The sequence below is a fragment of the Oculina patagonica genome, chromosome 1 (assembly GCF_052425735.1).
Source record: "Oculina patagonica isolate OP01 chromosome 1, crgOcupat, whole genome shotgun sequence".
Lineage (NCBI taxonomy): Eukaryota > Metazoa > Cnidaria > Anthozoa > Scleractinia > Oculinidae > Oculina > Oculina patagonica.
Genome location: NC_135758.1, coordinates 33,310,641 through 33,332,623, shown reverse-complemented (window position 1 = coordinate 33,332,623; position 21,983 = coordinate 33,310,641). Strand labels below are relative to the sequence as shown.

At 39.6% G+C, this 21,983-nt stretch overlaps 1 protein-coding gene across 1 annotated transcript in view; it reads right to left on the bottom strand.

Annotated features, from left to right (window-relative positions):
• LOC144665386 (E3 ubiquitin-protein ligase rnf213-alpha-like) overlaps positions 1-21,983 on the bottom strand; it is a 64,193-nt gene that overhangs the window by 12,080 nt on the left and 30,130 nt on the right. The window contains 36 exon segments of the mRNA XM_078526639.1: positions 548-728; positions 1,028-1,181; positions 1,383-1,480; positions 2,443-2,480; positions 3,040-3,139; positions 3,677-3,877; positions 4,581-4,634; positions 4,843-4,953; positions 5,043-5,162; positions 5,437-5,862; positions 6,103-6,214; positions 6,443-6,691; positions 7,118-7,209; positions 7,696-7,804; positions 8,258-8,328; positions 8,330-8,473; positions 10,474-10,680; positions 11,145-11,302; positions 12,048-12,515; positions 13,049-13,566; positions 14,093-14,229; positions 14,325-14,540; positions 14,709-14,844; positions 15,146-15,331; positions 15,639-15,724; positions 16,087-16,194; positions 16,289-16,424; positions 16,529-16,617; positions 17,351-17,498; positions 17,616-17,774; positions 19,064-19,419; positions 19,632-19,854; positions 20,196-20,362; positions 20,898-21,059; positions 21,262-21,357; positions 21,769-21,902. Coding sequence (XP_078382765.1) covers positions 548-728; positions 1,028-1,181; positions 1,383-1,480; positions 2,443-2,480; positions 3,040-3,139; positions 3,677-3,877; positions 4,581-4,634; positions 4,843-4,953; positions 5,043-5,162; positions 5,437-5,862; positions 6,103-6,214; positions 6,443-6,691; positions 7,118-7,209; positions 7,696-7,804; positions 8,258-8,328; positions 8,330-8,473; positions 10,474-10,680; positions 11,145-11,302; positions 12,048-12,515; positions 13,049-13,566; positions 14,093-14,229; positions 14,325-14,540; positions 14,709-14,844; positions 15,146-15,331; positions 15,639-15,724; positions 16,087-16,194; positions 16,289-16,424; positions 16,529-16,617; positions 17,351-17,498; positions 17,616-17,774; positions 19,064-19,419; positions 19,632-19,854; positions 20,196-20,362; positions 20,898-21,059; positions 21,262-21,357; positions 21,769-21,902 — 6,150 coding nt within the window.

Below are 21,983 nucleotides of genomic sequence, written 5' to 3'. Positions count from 1 at the left end.
GAAAGAGCCAAAGCACTAGCAAAGAACCGTGTACGCTGGAGGAAACTGGTGGACGCCCTATGCTCCCAAGGGGGTGAAAAGGAACAATGATGATGAAACTGACAAAGTACGCCTCTTGATTCAGACGCCGTACTTTTTGACCGTTCCGAGGCCGTTCCTAATACAGTTCCAATAAAACTAGTCAAAATACATTATAATAATTTATGAATTAGGATCGGCACATGAAAAGTACGGCGTCTGAATCAAAGTCGTTCCACAGGCGAAATTCTCGGCCAAGCCAGGCGGGAAGAACGGGTGAGCAGTTCCAAATTGAAATGGCCGTTCTAATTTGATTCAGACGCCGATCTTTTCATGTACTTAATTCAAGGAATTAAGTTCGGCTCATAAAAAGATCGGCGTCTGAACCGAGCCTAAGAAGCTGCATTTGGACCATCTTAATAAAAAAAACCTGTTCACGACTGGTGCTAGTAGTAACATACACGACAAGGTTTCCTTTCAGTTTTCAGGTCTCCTTTCATAACACATATTACAGTAAACAAGATTGTACCAGTTTGTCCTCCATTAAGCGATATCATTTGCTGTAGTACAAGGTGAACTGTCAGTGCTGCGTCATCAACACTACGTCCCAATGCCCTGCCAAGAACATCCAGGTCCCGCTGGAGATGCTGCCACAAAAACTGCGCTACATTCTGTGACTGACATGGAGGTGTAATCAGCTCGGCGGTCGCCTTTGAAGAGAAGATTTTTGATCTTCTGTTGTTTTATTATTTTCATATGATTAGGCAGGCGACATAGATAAGATATTTCACACAAATGAAGTACCTTTTGCAAAACAACATTATATTATCTGTTTCACAAGCAAAAATGCATCATATTCGGAGATGCCCTCCTTAGCAGTTCCCAACACACTATTTATCTGAAATAAGTCACAAACATCAACAGACCACGATCTCCATTCTTAGTTAGTTACTCCCTTCCCTACCCAACCTTTGCCAAAAATGTTCCCCAGTGTCAACAAACAACTTACTGGAGCATCTTTGCACGCTCCCATGACCATGGCCGAGTGCATGATAGCTCGCAGGAGACAGCACACTATCGGCGACATCTTTCTTTGCGGCTCAGCACAAGTAGGTCTCGAACCAGGTTCACCCAGCGCGTGGCCAGTCTTCGTTCTGTCCTCTCTGGAAATTGAACAGATGAAAGCAGATTAGAAGTCATCCCAATGCTGCGATCCTTACTGGCCGCGGGTTATAAATTTGGTGCTTTTACTCTAACATGAATCAAGCCAGCACTTGTACTGTACACCTTTACTGAAAGGAAATCTTTAGGTTCTTTGTTAGTTATAAAAAAAAATTCTCAGGATAGAAATGTGTTCACGTTACCTATCGGAAACCTTGACGTCCCCTAGGAACTTGTGTTGTTCACCTCCCATGACCTTTCCACAGTCTGGACACGTACCTTTCTGCATTGGCTTTGCACACTAATCCGGAATAATGCAAAAGACGTTAACAGCTATTACAATAACATGGTAATTAAATATAGTGGAAGGGCTCTTTGCGACTACCATTGTAAACACCGACTGAATTGTCACTTAAACTTTGCTAATAAAAACTCTTTATAAGTGACAGTTTCCTTAAGCGACGCTGGCGACCACCTGGTTTTTTCCTCTGTTTGTTAAGCGCAGAGTGTACTTTAGTCAAGAGTGTAGTACAGTACAGGAAAAGCCCGCGTATAAGAACAAGTGGATTAAGAACACCCAGGCCTGATTTTAGGAAATAAAGTACCATTTATATAAGAACACATTCAGCCTGAAAAATGAAAGTTGTTCTTATATGGAAAAATATCAAAGATCAACACTACTTTTTATTGCACACATAATAGTTCCACCCCAATTACAGTACAGCATTGCCTTGATTTATTAATTTTATTAAAATTAAAATACAATTGTGTGCATATATATTGATTTCATCTATTGGTAGCCTAGTATGTTCCTTATTTTAAGAAACTTTTTTTAAGAACACTTAAGAACACTTACAGGCTGATTTTGCAGATTATAACCCTTTATATAAGAACCAAAAAGCCTGAACCGCCAAAATAGGTGTTCTTATTACGCGGGTTTTTACTGTACTACTTTACCGTAAAATAAAATTGCCCAACATTGTTCGTTGCTTAAGGGGGTCCTTCTTAACTACCAAGTTGTTGCCAAGGGAGGTTTCCAACCGTCGCATTTTGCCGTGGAAACCATACCCCTCACAGATAAGCTTTTTGCACAGTTTGTTCTACTGCAGAGTCCTTTTTCAGCAATCCCTAGGCAAATGTTCTAGATATGTATTTAAGAAAGAGCTTTCTTAAGATCTAGATTTGAAAGTTCAAGATGATTTACAGATAAAAAATCGCTCCTGCGAGAGCTTATGTATACAATCAAAGATAAATTGTACCAACCTCTCCAATAAAATAAGGATGCTTACAATTCCCGCACTCTGAAAAGGCAAGAGAAAATATTTAAGGTGTTTGGAGACGCGAAATGTAAATAAAACTGGAAGTTAGAAGGTCATATGACAGACTGTATTGGTCATGAGCGATAATACAAAAGTTTTAATGTTCCTAATAATAAAATAAATAAAATTATATTGTGTTAGTTTCATAACCATACAACCAACAAAAAGCAAAGTTACAAGCAGAATTTCGCAGAAATTCCGAGAAATACCTGGGCTTGGCTCATTGTCCAGGTTCTAATGAATTTGTAATCAGTTGCCAACATTTTATGCTTGATTTACTGCATGGTTTGGGCCTAAGGCACAACTACAGCCCGTTGTGTCTCTTAGTGTCCAGTAGACAAGCGCGGGTATGCAGCCCACAGTCAAGTAAATACTGGTCAAGGGCTAAAAACATTAATACTAGTCGTTTTCGTAATAGCTAAAGAAAAAAATTAATTTTTTATCCTTTCTCGCCCAAAAATTTTTTTTTTTTTTTATTTCTTGAGTGCAAAAAAAAGAACAGCCATTAATTCAATCGCATTTCACCGCAATAAACACTCACCATACCACTGTCCAACCCGACCAGTGCCCTCCATAGTCTTAGCGATGGCACTGATGCATTCAAGAAAGTTGTCCTCGGGCATGGTTGGTAAGTACGAATTCTGTTTGAAAAGAAATAACGGTATTTCTCAAACTTAGAAAGATGTTACAAAAGCCACTTGGCAAATATAATTAAGAGTTCTCCCGGCAGGGGTTGAATTTATGACTATAAAGCTCTGGTGCTAGGCTGCAGGAGACTCGTGACTACATTTATATAACGGGGTTCAAATATTACAAACTTCCACCATGCTTCTACGACTCTTAACCTGGGATAAGTTTTCTCGATAAGTGACATGATAAAAAGAAATGATGGTAGATGTGCAGAGTGCCAAAAAAAAAAAATGGAATCAAAGTTTTGGCTCCTAAAAACCTTTCCATAATTTTACGAGAAGAAGAAAAACAGTTCGGCATTGCCGGTTTATAATCCATCCGTAGCTGAATTAGAAAAAAAAATGTCGGTATGTACAGTTCCGTTTATGAGAAGAATGTTAAAATTTCCTTGAGTTTCAAAGGGATTTTGAAAAGAAATTAAAGTAGAAATTAGAATGTGCTATCAAATTGCACACTTAGTCGGGTTGTGTAAGCGCGGTAATACATACCTTCATCGAAGATGGATCCGTCATTAGCGCATAAAGTGGCTGAGCCAATGACCCTGAACCAACACACTGTAAGGCTACTGATGCGTGGATGACAATTTCAGCCAAGGTGTGCTCCTGTGGGGTCTTTCCACGGTAAACTTGAAGTTCTTTAAGTTGACCTCCTTGGCTATTTTCGACAAGTTGTCTGGCAAACGGTTGAGCCTTAAAAGAAACATTGAAGAAATAAAGCACCACATTGTAATGACAAACAGCAAACGTCAGAATTCTGCTAGTGTTTCTATTTTTTTTTTTTTTTACTTATTGAACAAATCCATCTTTTGTGAACGCGCGTACAGTAGAATGCCGATTTCTCTTATCCTGGGTTTTTTTTCGTAACTCCCGATTTTTCGAACCAATTTTCGTTTGCCTTGAATAGTACTTCTCTGCAGTTTTACTCCCGATTTCTTGAACCCTCCAATTTTTCCTGTACTTGCTCCCACAAAACACGAAAGTACTCATGTTTTTGTTTAAGCGACAAACGGCAAACGACAAAGGTGTTTTTATGTCGTTCGAAGCTTTATCTCCTATATCAATAAATGGTTGTTTGCAAGCAAAAATGCACAGATGTTCAGTCTTAATTACTTTGTTTGCCGTTCATAGTAGTTGCTTGATCATATTAGGCAAAATAAAGAATCCGAAAAAGAAAGATTATGATAGAAAGGATTAATGTTTCTTTTTAAATAAAATTAAAGACGCTACCAAATCACACATCATCGACTCTACCCACCAGGCTCTGAAAATGCAAGTGCCGAGTTCAAGTGACTGCACATTGACATTTACCGGACAAAAAAAAGTATAAAGCATTCCATAATTAAGTTGGCTTTGCACATTCGCGTTATTATAAACAGCAACGTAGAGATCATACCGTTAAGGAAAGATGCCCTCCGTTTTCTATGAAGTCATCCAGCTTTTCCTTGACCTGAAATGATAACAAAATACATGATCGTGATCTAAGCGATATCCTTACTAACAGTCAACTAAATCATAATGCATCACTGAGAGGGCAGTACGTTGAAGGGTACACATGAGAGAGTTATACATACATACTTTATTCGTCCCAGTTAACAGCAAAAGCTAAGTATCACTAGTGTATGAATTATTGTCAGTGACGTCGACACTCAACTTACCTCTTCGACTGACTTCGGATTTTGAACTACAGAAGCATTTGCCAAAGTTATTTCACGGTACAAAACTAAAAGAAGAAGTATGTCTTTGTTGGCACCTTGTACTTCGGTTTCCTGCGGAAAAGGTCAAGGTACAATAGGTAATTTTTTCCGCTGTCAGTAGTAACAAATTGAATCAAATATGGAATACAAAAAATACAAACCGTGATAGCAGTAATGATGTCCTTGATGTTCCCACTGATCACAGTTTTCGCAATTCCTTCACGAAGTGCACGATAGTGGTTCTCGTGAACAATAAACCTGTCTTGGATGATATCGTCCTCCTAAAAAATCGAAACAAAAATCATTGTTTAACAGTAGCCGTTCCCTCAAAAATTGGTACATGTTTTCGTTCAATATTTCACAAAGTTTTCAGTCAGCAGACTGAATAAGTTAGCATGAACTCTACCAGTACTTTTGTTGGAATACTGGTAAACTAGCCGTGCAAGAGGCACCAGGACTTTATAAAAGCAGAGAGGGGCTCTATCCACGTACAGCAACCAAAAATAATCAGGAAACGATTACTGGACTCCTGACAGAAGCCACTCGCTTGCGTACCTGCTGCCGAGCTTCTGGTGGAAGAATCCACTCCAGTTCCTTATAGGTACCGAGAGTCCGGACGCAATCAAAACCATACCGTCTGACAAGCTGTTTAAGAAGGTACAGCTGCGGTGTAGTACTCGATCCTTCCGTGCAAAGCCGTCTAGCAGATTCCAGTAACGCTGTCACTTCCCTCTTGACATCAAGGTCTTTGTAGCTGCTGTCTCCCTCAATAAACCACTTGTAAAGGTAGTCTGCTACCAGTAACAGGACGTAACGTCCTTTTGCGACGCCTTCCAGCGAGTTTGCGTTTACTTCAAAGGAATCTTCAGAACTGGTTGTAAGAGCTTTAAAAGCTTCATCACAAATCTTTTTTGTGTGCTTGAGTTTCACCGTCAACTTCGAATCGGCCACTTTGGCTTGGTACCGACTTATAAGGATGTCCTGAGGAAAGAGGGGAAAAAATGTTGACCTGACGGTGCAGCTTACCTTTCAAATAAGAAATCAACCTTTGAGCAAGTCAAGGAGATAGCTTGCATGTTATCGAGGTAACTGCAATGTTTATATTGGTATTAAAAAAAAAAAAAAACACACCCCCCAAAAAAAAAAAAAAAAAATAAAAAACAAAAAAAAAAAAAAAAAAAAAAAAACCACCAAACGTTCATAACTATATACATCACATACCTCCATACACTGAACGTACAGAAAACAGACTTCTTTGATGTGCTGGAGTTCTGGCTTCAAGCGTTGAGCCTCTTGCAAGAAAACTTCCAGATGTTCTTTTACCAACTTCGTGCTATTCAAGAACAAAAGCAAAAAAAAGAAAACTTTTAGACCAGCCTTTTTTCCTCACATCTATGCCACCACACCCGTTCCACTTGTGGTTTCTTTTGTTATACAATTCCTCGTTAACCTATGAAGATTACCAGAGACTTGGTAGAGATGTAAAACGCTTGGTGCCTTTTTCTGCTGGGAATTGTAGTGTTTTCATATTTTTCTTCATAATTATAAACTAGTTAGTTACCTGGAACGGAGAAGTTGCTGGAGAAGAAAAGAACGCACCACAGGGGTTGGGTCGATGCCATAATCGGGGAACGGTGAGAAATCTTTTGTTTGAGTGGACTGGCGACCGATAACATAGCGCATAAGAAGGGAAAGAGCGTCTTGTTCCAAGTCCTTAGAAACTGAGTCGCCAAAACAGAATATTGACACCAGCTCCATGAAAAAGGCGTTGCAGCGACGACGTAACTCGGACGCGGTTTTTTCATCGGCCCTACCACAAAGGAAAAAAAAGACATCATTTTCTTTTCTCAATTAGTGTATTTTACTACTGACAAGTGACCTTGTTCTTATCCTATACATTGGCCACCGTCATAGATTGAAAGGCTTGTCACGAAACTCAAGACAAGGTGAATTGTGATGTCTTACATTAAAACAAAATGAAGAAGATATTGATTTTCAACTTTTAAATTTCTAAACCTAACCTGTCGGCTGCCTTTGGTAGTGACAAAACTTTCAGGTTGGCTTTCTTAAGACATGAGATTTTCCAAACCGTCTGCCTTTGGAAGTGACAGACAATAGCATTCCACTTCATTTCAAGGACGAAACAATGTTATAGGTGTAGCAAAAAGAGGCTTTGGCATGCAGAAAACTTTAAATAGTACACTGCTTTGTCATTCTCATTCTGGTGCTATTTTACCTTGTTTGGAGGTCTTCACTAAAATCAATTAGGAATTTCTCTATGATCTGCAGGGACCTCAGTGAAGAAAAGTCAGTTTCATCTCCCAGGGCCTGAACAGAAAAGAAAAGAAGGCAATCAATTATATTCATTTTTTTTTTTTTTTTTTTTTATTTTTTTTATATACAGAGTTGATAATAAAGATAAGCGAAAATAATGAACGACGTTTGGTTGTTATTTTGCCCATTATAAAAAAAATAAAAAAAAAGTTACTTTATATAAAAGAGAGGTGCGAAATTGAATAAATTAGATTAAGATTAAAATAACTGTTCAGTGTTTATGTTCATTCCAGTGAGGTGTCACTGTTTAGTGTAATAATCGGGAGTGTCTCCACTAATTAATCCTTACAAATGTAAAAATGTAACCTTGATATTTGTTGGTGAATGAACATTTGGTATCTTCGAACGCATAAGGCACCTAACCGATGTTTGTTTAGTCACATTTTCCCGAAGGGAAATTCCTGCAAATCTTGGGTTTTAACATTGTTTGAAGCAATTGCCTTGACACATAAACACAAACAAAAGCATTGTTGTAAGTACCTTCCACAATCTGACTACGCTCTCGCAATTTGCGTTGTCGTCTTTCTCGTTAAACACGGTCACGTGTTCTACAAACAGTCTGACGGCTCCTGCTCGCTGCCACATGGATCTGTCGCACAAAAATAATGAAAATCTAACACCATGTCAAGGAATACAGAGATAGTTTTAGCAAAGAACTCCGATCATCTGTGAAAGAAATACACTAATTTTTGTAGGAATGACGAAAGACTGGGTTAGCAGTAGATAAGGAGGGGAAAACAGAGCACTAAATACCAAAAACATCCTCACTCAATTAATCAATCAATCAATTTATTACTCAACCAATCAAAACACAACTTGCACCCTTCGTGTTCGATTCAAATCTGATAATTTATTAACTTATAGGGGCTATGTCCCTTTGCAATTTCGACACTGACCGACGGTCATGATAACTGTCACAATACGGCATCTGTAGATACTCAGACACAGGCCAGGGGCATGGATGGTCACAATTCGAGAATTAGACGGATTGCGTCGGGACGAAAACGTCCTCCTTCGAGGGCGGCCCCGACTGTTAAGTTACCTGCAGTGATGAAGCAATACTGTGGACTTTTCTCCGTAGTTTGAAATAATCTCCGTGACAGCTCCAAATCTCCTCTTTCCTCATCATGTCTTCCACTGCTGGTCTGATAGACAACACCCTGTCACACCAATCTCGCCGGGAGTCTGGGTTCAACAAAATTTCACCAGACGGACTCAGTGCTTCAAGACAAACTTGCAATGCAACAACGTCTAGGACCTATTTAACAAAAAAACAATGATTGTTACTAACAGTAATTGGATAATCTAGAGCATGATAGCTAGAATTACCAAGGCCTCGGTTTGTATTATCGCCTCACCTTCGGCGTCGGCAGTTAACACAAACCTCGACCTTAATAAGTTTCGCTATCCTGCGAAACTCAAATCCGATTATTGAACTATAATGCAATTTTAAAGGAAGAATTGTCAAAAAAAATTACAAAACAACAATGCAGTAGCCGCGTGCACATCATTGTAAAAAACTTTATTGACAGCCTTGTATAAAAGTAAATTTAAATTGATAATCAAAACGTCTCAAAACTTTTAAGCTGTGTAATATCACTGACCATTGATGACCTTTGCTCTCTATCAGCTTCTGTTCTGGGCTTGGCTTCCTTAGTGAAGTCCAGGTGTGGCCCCAAACCCCCCACTTCAGCCCCACAGCCCTTCTCCAGTACTTCTCTGGGCTATCCGTCTTCCTTTTACCCTAAGTGTTCCTCGTGTAATCCATTCCTTATGCTCAGCTGCCTTTTTTCGTGGCACTTCTGCATATGAATGATATATGTTTCATTACTGAAAACTCGAAACATTCCGAGTTCCAGTGGATTGCCACAACCCTCCGTATCAGTCGGATCTCTACACGAGCTCCTGGAACTCTGGAGCATATATCCTGTTTATACCCTCTGTGAAGCCATTCCATTCATCCTCTATGTTGAAATCTTGCAGAGGCAGAAATCTGTTTGAGAGGGGCAACCTGAACCTCTGTCCTTGAGGTAGTACACATTGTACTTAATCCTAGGATTTCGTGTCATTTTGCAGCTCTTCAGCTTCAAATTGGCTAAGGCAACTAGAGGATGGTGGTCAGATCCTGTGCCTGCACCTCTTTTCGAGCCGTACTTTCAGAAGAGATCGTCTAAACCACTGTGTGATGCCTATATGATCGATTTGATTCTCTATCATGTGGCTGGGTGGTACCTATGTTGTCTTCTGGGCTGGTTTGTGCGGGTTTAAGCTTCCGCCGAAGGTTGGAGTCAAAGTCTGCAAAACGTTCACTGTTTTCACTTATCTCCTCCAATCCACGTTTGCCTATAAAAGTACGCATCATCCTTGTCCTCTTCAGCTGCTCTTGGAGCATACCACTGGATCATAACTGCGGTTATCTTTTCGTGTCTGGTACAAAACCTGGCAGTGATAATCTTAGGGTTTATGTGATCGCAAGAAGATCATGGTCTTCCGTGCTTTTGATGTAAACAAAAAATCATGGTCTTCGGTATGTGGTGAACTATTTTTCTGATGACCTGAGTGATGACAGGTATGCAATCTGCCAGTTTCACCCCCTCCCGATGAGGTCCAACACGTCTCAATCAATCCTATAATTGATAGCTTCTACCCCTACATCTCGTTTGCTATGATGGTAGATTTATCTGGTTTGAACTTGATCCGCATGTTTCACGTACCCAATGTGGATGTTGACTTTGGAGAGAGAAGAATTGGCGACCGTGCGGACTCGAAGGCCTGCCCTGCACTGCGTCATACGCGCTGTCTGCGTGACAAGCCTCTCCTTCCCAAGTTTATGGTGTGGTTGAAGTTCATCAACGTTTCTGCACGGAAAATACGCCTATGCACACATCAGTACTGTTGGCCAGAATTACCTGTTTCAAACTCTCACGGCGAGGACGTCGGGTTTCGTCGGACTTTGCAAATGTATACCAGCAGAATTCTTTAGGATGCAGAAAAATGAGTCCAAGCATATCTATATCAGAACTGGTTCTTAGCGATAAATTGAATGCAACATTATGTGCCAAATTCGATGTTTCTGACAAAGTTTTCGAAAGTATTTTCAAAACAGCATAAGGAAAAAGTAGAACCAAACAAATGTGCCAATGAAAGTACGTCCAAGGTGATGGGTGATACAAAGAACGCCAGAGCGAAGTCTAGCCTAACGTGGAAACTGCACATTAAAAAGTTTAAGTTATCCATAATTGATATATTTTTACTCACCACTTCATTTTCATTTCCTCGGAACATTTCTCTAATTCTTGACACAACATCAGGATCGGCTTGGACAAGTTTGGCAAAACACCGTAAGCGGGACTGGGCCCTACTGTAAGCCACATGAATGAGTGCTATGTCAATCACCTCATTGCCATCTTCATCTTCTAGAGTACCCAGTTCTCTCGCTGACGAAAGGATGGCTTCGTAAACAAGCTGAAAGAACAAAGGGAGAAAATGTTCAGAGACTGAACTTTACAACATGTTGTAAAATTCATTAATTATTCATGAGGGTGCAAACCAATCCCAGCACAGTATTCAGATTACATGTACACAACTGTAAACCCAGATACAAATCAAACAATAGAATTAACTTTTGATACAAACTCCTCCTCAGCTAATTAGTATTCATTAACTTTTGATACAGATCTCTACTGATTCGCATAACAATATTTTTCATTCTTTTTATTGTTTTCATTTCACAAGTAGAATAAAATATTCGCGTCCGATCTGTATGGGCATTTACAATGGCTCGCCTTTCGGCTCGCCATTGTAACCGCCCATACAGATCTCCCGCTCATATTTTATCTTCTACTTATAATTCGTTACAAATGAGGTCTTGTGTAACAAATTTTAAGACACTGTCTCTACTACTAATAAAAAAAAAGTTAAACAAAAACCTCGTATTCACTGTCACTTGAAGGCTTGTACACCATGTGGACGAAATCCATTAGGTAAGCTAGTGCTGAGAACTGAGGCAGTTCACCGAGAAGAGTCCCCATTTGTGAATTGCTGATCAAACCGCGTAAAGATTCCAACAAGGAAGCACTAGACTGGGCTGAGGAATTTTCTGAATAACAAGCAGATCTAAAGCTAACATTATCTAAAATACATCGGCGTTTTTCACAGGGAATCAGCCAATATTTACAAGACCTCTTCAATCTAAATGGGGAAAGAGAAAAATGATACAACTTAAGGAATTCCGACTTTACCCTACCACGCTTTTACACTATTAAGTACGGGAAACACTCATTGAAATATTTTGGATCTTTTTGTGGTCCAAGTTGACAAAAGAAGGAACGTGGTATAGATAGTCTGAGTACTTTTAAACGTCGGATAAGGAAAAGAGAGTTAACGCACTTAATTGAAGACGGGGGTTGCAAGAACTGTTATTTATGCAATAGTTAATTTAGAAAGTGATTGTAATTATGTAATTAGTGTATGTTTTTAAATAAGGTTGTAATTAGAGTTTTATTTAGAATAAGTGTATGCTTTTAAACATGTTTTTAACTAGAGTTTCAATTGTTACATAATTTTAATTTTTATCTTAGTTTTTAATAAGTGTCACCAATTCGTGTGCAAAACGCTAGAACGATTGACACTTAAATAAAGTTTTCTACTACTACTACTCAATCAATCGAGCTTGTTCATAGCACGAGTCAAGTTCGAGCCTGAGACAAGTTCGAGCCCGAGACAAGTTCGAGTCAAATGTTTTTTTGTGACCTATTCTTTACAATAAAATCTTTTGACAAGAATTGTCATTGTCAACAAAATGTCGCAGAAATAAAATAAAGACTTTGTACCTGAAACATTTTTCGCGTCTTTGAACATTTTTTCCACGCGTTGCTTGATGAGGAACGAAAATGGAAATCGGCACAAGAACCCGTGACCGCCGGCACCAGAACCGAGGACTTGAACACGCTCACGAACGGAATTGGTAACAGGTGAAATCATCTTGTTGTAACTTAGCTCTGATAAGTTAGGGTCGGCTAATATCTCTAACCACAGCGTGGAAACCCAGTTGTTGTCATTCGCCATCAAGTCCAGATTGCTGTCTCTGTCAGCCAATGCGATGATCTCAGCCAGAATTGGCACAACAGCAGAGTAAACTCTTTTCCAAAGAGCCTTTCTAAAGGTGCCCCATTCTTGTACACCTGTCCCGGACAGAGCTTCTGAGTGGAGCCACTCGTTTGGATTGTACGCTTTACTCTCTCTTTCTTTCAGGAGGTGGTACGTTCTTTGTGTCAAAACGGTGGCAAATGTCTTTTCAGCTTAATAAAAACAAAAATGTAGTCACCTTTGCAGCACTTTAAGATCTTACAGTGTTTGGGGACCATACTTAACTTTATCCTATAGCTATATTCGAAAAAATCGCAAAAAAAACCAGCTTAAACCTTTCGTTTGTATTAAGTACATGGTCAGAGGTATATACACTGCTTTGATAGAATTACTTCCAAATTAAACCAAAATGTGCCTTACACGTATGTGAATCCCGTATATCTGGACACCATGAGAGTTGTGTTGATTTTCTTTTCCGCGATCCAGAGAACGACTGCTTTTTTCTTAAGATCATCAGGTTATGAGTTCTAAATAGTTTTCGACTGTGAGCGCTTTTTCAAAAACCTTAGATTGTTTAAAGCTTTTAACACACATACTTTATAAGATGTGGACAACGTTACGTGAAAGTTACATTAACATCGGTTTTATGGAACACTTATAAATTTGACGACGAAGGGAACAGATGAACCAACAGAAATGGTTGACAAGATATGGTATGTAAATGTCAACATTTTATTTAACTAACCTCCACGACTTTGAGAGTCTTCAGGTAACAGATGCAAAAGAAGCTCAATTCTGTGAGTTGGTCGCTCAGGTGAATCCGTTTCGTTATCAATTCTACAAGTTGCTGCTTGCACGCAATTACGCAGGAGCTTCACGGCCAAGGCTTGTTTTACATCATCCCCCTCCACTTCTTCTTCACTTCCACTTCTAAACAGCTCACTGATTGGACGATCAATGAGTTGCTCGATCGAAGGAGTGTGCCTGTCAGGTGGACGAAGTTCGTCAATGTGGGTAGACATCCACTTTCCTCCTTGGAAGCCGACAAAGTTACGGCATCCACCGACCATTCTTGGCAACTGTATGATCAAGACAATGTGGACGGCTTCAATTGATGGCAAATTCAGCATTTCTGGCGCGTTCGTTCGTTCCTCCAGCAGAATGTGCCTTGCACCCGCAATCAGGTTGAAGTTGTCATCTCCTGAATCACACTGAACTAGGAGAATGCCAGGGCAGTCTCCTCCAAGGCGTTCGAAAAAGGCTCTGTGAAAACGTCACGCAAACCATCATCATTAGAAGTTATACAGCTATTTTAATTCATGTTGTCGGATCGAAGCTTACGTGACGTGACAAGACCGAAACGAAGTATTGGTTAAAGTAGTGGGTGCTGAATACTTATAAGAATAAACCCCTTCTGGGTTGCTGATATATTGGAAGATAATGCCCTCGAAGCTTCGCGTGTCGGCCAACTGTTCATAATCGGACACCATTTCAGCCTCGGGCATTTATACCCAGCAATATACCAGCCGACTGAATGAGTTTTTTTTTTAATCAACAGATAAGAACAGTTCAGGTGTTAGATCATTAATGACATTCGCGTTTTTTTATGGAGGCGCAAAACTAATTTTGAGTTGTTTCTTTTATCTAAAATGAGCATCCATTTGATGTGGTAAGGTACGGCGAAAAGAATGCGACAGTTTCGACAGTTTTCTAAATAAGTAATAATGAATTGGAATGGCATTCAAATGGGTATTGGTCTTATATTACATTGTTTTATAAAGAATATTACCTCACTGAACCTCTGAACTGTTGCTCTGTCTGAAACTGTTGCAGTGTCACGAAATCCACAGTCGAGCGATGTAAACCAGTTCGGTTGCATATGTCACCAAGATCGTTGTTAGAAAGAAGGCGCGAATGGGTTGTAATCTAAGATAAAGATAATGTGATTAATCAGCCAAATTGCACACAAATAAAAACAACAAAACCACAATCGCCTTTCATGTTAAAACGTCAAGACTCACTTGAATTAAAAATCCTTCTTGACGCTTCTTATCAAGAAGTGCATCGTCCAAAGTGAGCACATGCTTCATGAAGGCCGCCAAACTAGAGTGTTGCTGCTCGTGAAAGTAAACGTTCCAGATATTGCGAGCTCTTTCTTCCAAGAGAGTGGCTGGTAGACGGGCAATTGCATCAGGTGCAGCCATCTCCAAAAGCATCTTCTGACATCCTCGAAGCACCTTGTAAGACGAACACGAAATTACTTCTTGGCTCAATGCAAACCACAATAATACATTTCACCAGCAACTATAAGTCCACTTAGCTTATTCCACTGGCTCGTTATTAACTACGTTTGGTAAACAAGGAACGTTTATCAACTACTTTTAAGATCACACATGTCCTCTTACTTTCATTTCCCATGTGTCCTCTGTGGTCTCATCGGGTAAATCTTCTTCTTCCTCAATGTCATTGCAGACTTGCATCACGATGGAGGGAATGGTGTCCTCATGATACCCAACAAAAGCGTCTCCAACGGAGAATTCCCTAGAGCAACATAGCAAAGAGGCCCTACCGTTAGTTGAACCTAAGGTCTATAAACAACTCATGACGAAATGAAAATGATAGAATGCATTTTTGAATGCAATGTAACAATAACACTGATGCAGCCTTTTTCGTCTTAAAAGTTCAGGATCACCGTTCAATTTCAGACAGGAATTACAGCCAGTTTAATAACGCGTTTTCACATTCATAGAATAAGTTTATCAATAAGGTAAATATGGAGTTGACAGGGTTTAATCCTCTGTGATTTCTCTTGATGTATAGCTACGTATGAACTACGTCTTGCCTGTTTCGCTTGCCTTCCCTGGTGACCTCAGAAAACTCATTGGCCCATTCTCTCAGTTTATCAACAAGGTCCATCTGGTCTGGAGTTAAACTTGTTAAAGTCACGAGGTAGTGCTTCTCCAGACGGTTGATCAGCGGGATGGGAAAGTTGTTGTAAACCACGTCCTTTTCAGCGATCACTATTAACCTGCGAAAGAGCGGAAGGAGAATTTATTGCAAATGGATTAACAATTGTACTACTCGTAAGAATCGTGGCACAAAAACACTTGAAATGTGTTTCCAACTTAGGACCAATCTTGAACATAATGGCAGGACATGAATTCTAATTCACGTCACCTCTTGGAAGAATTTGCGTGGTGAACCGTGAAGAGAGAGCGCTTCCGCCTAAACAAGAGCGCAACTGCTTTTTAGTTACCAGGAAGCAATATCGTTTTTAAGGTAAAAGTGGACATAAGTATTGTCGCCAACAACGAGTATCATATATATTTTCTTACTTGAATTCGTCATGGACACGGCATTTGACGCGGTGAGTACCGAGTCCAAGATCCACGTACTTCTGTCCTCCAAAGTACACGTAGTACTACAAATATAACATAACCAATAGGTGGAATTCATCGCAATGGGTCTTTTTATAACACAATAAAGCTCTCGAAATTAATTGATGCAGTCACACAAGAAATAGCTTAACACAGCTTGTTTATAAAAAAAAAACTTAATTTGAAGTTTTTACATATTCGTCTTACATTCAAAATTTGGGTCGTTGCACAACATTTCTTTCCAGTCAATGGATCAGAACGATGGGTAAAACTTGTACCAAAACTAAAAGCCGTTACGAGTAAAGGTGAGATAACATTTTCCAAGAATAACAGTCGAAAAAAAAAATAGTTGCTATTATCGCAGAGAAAAATCGATAATGCTGACCTAGAGAACAACACACCATACCTGATTGAGAGCGTCGTACAGACTTTCATAGAGACTTTCTAGATTCAACAAAATCACCGTTCGTCCTGTCTCCATACAAACCTTGATACGGTTGATGTTGCGACAAATCTGAGGACATTCAAAATAAAATTTCACTTAACTGCCAAAAGAACAGTCAGTATGTGTTCTTTATCACTTAATTCAATTAATCAACATTTTATACCTGAGTGTATTCCTGGTCATTTGGGAAACTACTTCCAAAGATCACCACTGCATCATCTGCTGTCTTCAAGAGATGTTGCTGCATGATTGGCAAGGCGGCGTAATTTTCCGTCAAAATCAGAAGGTAACGGTTCTCACTAAGAGGGAGATATTATTTTGGTCAATGATAAACAGTAATGGTCTTCTCTATTGCATAACAAGTTAATTATCAGCATCAATTTAAAAGAAATGAAAGAAATACCTGAAATTGGAGCGGTCTGCCACATCTTCCCTTCCAAGACTTGCCTCGATCAATCTTATTGTTGTAGAGGTTTCTGCTACATCCTCCTCCTAAAAAGGCAAAGTATGTACCTGTCTTAAAAATATGCCATTTGCGAGTTTCCTTTTGCCTCCGTTTCAAAACGAGTCTACGTGCGAAACCATTCAAATGGAAATGAGTTTGATTTGCATCAAAATGTACCTATAGGTGAAACTCATTTTCATATGAATGGTTTCGCACGTAGACTCGGTTTGAAACAGAAGCAAAAGGTAACTCGGAAATGGCCTATTATAATCAAAGAAAATTACTCTGTCTAAATATTACTATTATATCCTCTGGCCACTAGCTTATGTACATCTGGCCCGTGATCTGAAAGTCGTGTCACCTAACTTTTTCGTTTCAAACCGATGAAGGGCGGATTAAACATGCTCGGTATGGCTCGGAACAACTCTTTTGGGACACCCTAAAACAAGTTCATAACATTTAAATGACTCATTATTAAAAACTAGCAATGGTATTTTGCAATTCCTGCGTTTTGATTGGTATATGAGCTCATATACCATTGACCACAAATATGGTAGCCAAAACGCGTCAACGAAAACAGCTGGGGAGCTCAAATATTGCAATTCTTTGGGTGTTTTTACTAAAACAATTATTCCACTCGCGCTTGTTGGGTATAAGATCGTTATAGCCAACGAGGCGCATAGCGCCGAGTTGGCTATAACGATCTTATACCCAACAAGCGCGAGTGGAATAATTGTTAAATATAGACCTCTTAATTTCCAGAACAAAAGGCCTACTCACATCTGTTTCCTGATAGTAGCGTTTGAATATCTCTACAGGCTCTCCTTCAATTAGACCACCAAAGTTCCTCTTGATAGCGTGTTCCAGTTGATGCCAACGAGGTCTCTCGCCAGATTTAGCAGCAATGGAATACACCATTTTAATGAGACTTGTATAAAAACAAAAACAAGTAAATCAGCTATATAAACAAATAACAACTAAATTGAGCCATATTCAACAGGAAACAAATATGACATGGTCAATGGTACACCAAAATAATTCACACCTGTAAAAGTCACGAAGACCGAAGAATTCCTCTTTGCCACATTTCTTCAAAGTTGCAAAATGTTTCTGTTCCTTGTAAAGTTTTGCATATCCATCCGCCAGTGGTGAAATCAGAGACTGAATAAGATGTTTCACCTGTTTTTTCGTGGAACAAATTCCCCTGCAAAATAAACATTATAGAGGTCTAAGGCCAAAAAACGTCTAGCCATTATGGAGAAATGTCTGCAGGCCAAGTAGAACCCGTGGGAATACACTATCAAAGATAATTGTTTGACCATTTTTGCACCAGAATAGACCTGTTTAGCTTCTATGTAAATTGCCCATTAATTTTCAGATCATGTGATTCTCGAGATAATTTTAGCTTAATCTATCTGAAAATATTCATTCATTTCCACGTGGATGTTTTTGAATTTGAAAGAAATAGTTCCCAAGAGCAACATCACATAGTCAGATTAACAAATAGATTTCATTTTGCCGTGCGTCTGTTCAGTAATAGATCACAGATGACGTCAAAATGTGGTATGAACAGAGAAGTGGCCCACGAGGCGCTAGCCGAGTGGGTCACTGATGTTCATACCACATTTTGACGTCTTCTGTGATCTATTACTGAACAGACGCACGGAAAAATGAAATCTATTTGTTTTATATAATAACACAAGACTTCACCACACTTCTGTGTGAGCAATGCTGCCGTACCGATGAGCTTAGTTGTTTTGATTTCACTATTAAGTTTTCGTTAACACGAAGCATTGTTAATCCGATTGAATCAGAAACAGAAAAATGGTCAATTGAAAGTCAATGGAAAAACTAACCTTTATTCCGATTTGGAAAGTTGTTCAAATCTGTAAGCATTAACCGAAGCGTTCAACCACAATTCGTTTGTTTTCCGTGGCGTCGTCCAACTGTACAACATCGGTCAAACTTTCATACAGATTTCGGATAATTTCTCAAATAATTAACTGTCTTCTTCAAGCTTGTTTCGCCCAGTTAAATGCTTCGAAAGGTGAACGATGCTTGGCGTATTGTTTCTCACTGAAGATTTGTAATTAAGCTGAACTTTTTTGCTTTGTTGTGGCCCCGCAAGTTTGAAAAAAACTTTGCCGACAACTCTGATTTGGACTATGAACTCTGATCACGCGCGCGAGTCACACCACCGCGTGACGTCATCCATGTGTCTGTACTCTGATAGATCATAAGTAAGAACCAATCAAAATGCGCGTAGAATTCAGGTTATTATATAATATGGGATAACAACGGAGCTAAAGAGGTCTATACAGATCATAGAGAAGATCTGTTTTGGGAATTTGGTGGTACAGTAGACAACATGTCAACGATTATCAACTGTATGCTTGAAAATGTACTATTATTGTAGGGAGATTAAAAATGAATCGAATGAATTGTTGAACGACTAAAGAAGAAGAGTTTCAAGACAGCTTTAGTCTTACTTACAATGCACTGTCTACCAGTTCTCCTACGTCCGGCACTCCACGCGATAGCATGATGCCGCGGTTCATTTTAGCGGGATCAAGGGCCCAATTTGAGATCCCAATGAAAGCTACACGCTGGGCTTTTTCATCAGTCTCGATGACGTCATCAGCGGAAGTGACACCATCCTCAAGAAGCGGATGTAGGGTTTTCAAAGGCATAAGAGGAGAGTCCTCTGCCAGGCCAACCTCGTCAAGGACGACAACTGATACAAACTTCTCAGGGTTTTTACCTTCCTGTAACTTGCTACACTGACGGAAGGTCGCCACAATACCCTCTGGGGTCGAAAGAGGACTGCACTGATAGGACGCCATGTGGACCTACAATCAAAGGAACGCTCATAGGCACCAGCTAACTGACAGGATAGATTTTTGTTTTTGGGCTCAAAAAATGAGCACAGAGAACAAGGTAGAGAAACGCAACAAGCAACTGGCTTATCATGGTATCTAAAGCAATTTTGTTCCTGATAATAAAACGTTAACAAATAAAGACATCGTTTTCTCGTTAAATATGTTCGAACAAGCTTTATTACCTGCTTGAAGGTCTTGAAGAGCTCAGATCTGGCTGCATCTCCCTGCATGTTGTCAGCTACAACAGTCTTGGCCAGGGATTTTGAGCTGCCCGGTTTACCAACCACAAACAGTGGGATCCTGAGCTCAATGCAAACCACCATCATGAACACGTTCTCGCTCAATGCTGTATTTCTGGCAATGTTAGGGCCAAGTTGTAACTCGTTTAGCACAGCTCTCTGACAGCTAACAGTGACAAAAATTGGGAAGGATGGCATATTAATGCAAACCAACGGCTTTGAAACTGATTACTCAGAAAAAAAAGTCCACTAACGAAAGAACATGATTATATCTGCTAGCACTTCAGGCACACTCTAAACATAGGGTAAGAAGTAGAAAAAGTTGTCGTTTCCTTTTGTTGACATTTTTGTAATGTCGTCAAAAAGATACACTCCCTTGGCTTCGTCAACCCCTTGCTCAGTTTTTAAGCGATGAAATGCTTTATATTCTTAAAAAAAACATCAACAGCAAAGGGCCTGATGGTAATTTAACATGGATAACATCAACAATGACATTAGTTTGCAAACCTTGAAATTTCACGGAGGATCTGCTTTTGTCCACCAGGAAGCAAACATGGCGCTTTAAAGCTTCGTGCCACCACAGTACGGTATGCCTCACGCCGCTCCTGCAACTTGGCGTGATAACATACACCAATGGCGAGTACCAAGGCACGAGTAATAGGACTTATCGGTTCCTACGAAGTAAAACACGATAGTTTCATGACAAGTATTCTCTGATTATTATGGCCACGGTCATTAAAATACTATGCAATTTTGGAAAACTAAACGTATTCAGTAAATATAGGTCAATACAAATAAATAGCCCAACAGTAGTAGAATCCCCCAACTCTTGTGGACATTTCGGCAACTGTCTTACTTTTACACGTATTTGCTTTAACCTACGAACTGAGTCACTGAGTGATGACAGTCGTTCACTGTCAGTTCTTAGGTAAGTTAAGGAAATGCACTGTTGGATTCTTATAAATTCAATATCTGCTTTGTCAAGGAACCCCCTTATTTTTACTACGTCTAGTTGACACTACCCTACGGCAGTTACAATGTTTAAAGGGAAGAGAACCTTTTTCCAAGACTAGCGGATGGTACGATATGTCGCATAGTTTGAAATAAGCCTCCTCTCTATTTCACCTCCCCCCCCCCCTACTTTTCAAAAGGCCTTGAAAGGAAAAAGTCCCCCGGGGGTTTAATAGACCTATTACGGTAAATACTTACGTCGTCATCGTCATCCTCATCACCGTCATGACCTTCCTCCCTTCTTTGCTCAGTTATCACATTTTTCATCAGTCTTCCAAGTGCGTCCACGTGTTTATAAAACCAAACCATCACTTGCATGGCTCTCTCAACATCACGAAGGCTGACAAAGCTGCACTCATCCTTAAATATGAAAAGAAGGGCTTGCATCTAATTATGTTGACTCGCCAGCAAAAATGTAGACGTAATCGTGTCTCTATAAGAAGCCCTTACTACTCTGATAAAAGTATTAAGACAAAAATTGAATAGCTCACGGTATAAACGTATAAGCAAAGAAGAGGTTTTTACAAAGTTAATCAAAGAAGTACATTGAGATAATACCCACCGACTGATCTCTCATATATTTCTGTGAAGCTGCTAAAACCTCCGAGACTGCCTGCACCGTTAATGAATCTCCAGGCAATTGACGTTCGTGCAGAATCTGATAGAGAAAGAAAAGAGTAAAACGTTGGAAAAACAACTGTTGTTAATGAAAAGAGAATATGTGGCAAGCAGACGAAAACAATAATGATCATTAGCTCTCCAAATGCCAACTAATAGTAAATTGAAATCAGGTAAATAAGTAACACAAGACAACAGAAACTCTTTGCCGTGAAGGTGGAATAGACTAACAGACAAACTTTGGAATTTATCATCGTTGCTTTACTGACTAAGCAACAAGCGCGAGACGGATTTGAATATTGAGTAGAATAAATTCAATCCACGACGTTTGTATTTTACCCACGATTTGCTCCGTCTCTCCTCAAAGCATGGTTCGTCAGTTCCGGAAATCGTGGGTTCACAAGTTCTCGGCTCATGGAGTTTGATATATATAATTGTACTTTTTACTTACATAGCGGGTGACAATTTGATTTGTGTACAGTCTCTCTACTTCGGGTTTCAGCTGACCAAAATCCCAAATCAACGGGCGCATACTTCCTGGTAGGGCGTGCACGCGGTACACGAGATGACGTAATGGAATATGACCTGTTGGACGGACAAATATACAGGGTTTAATTTTCCTCATGAGCATGATACTAGAACAATCAGGCGATTATCAAAGTGGTA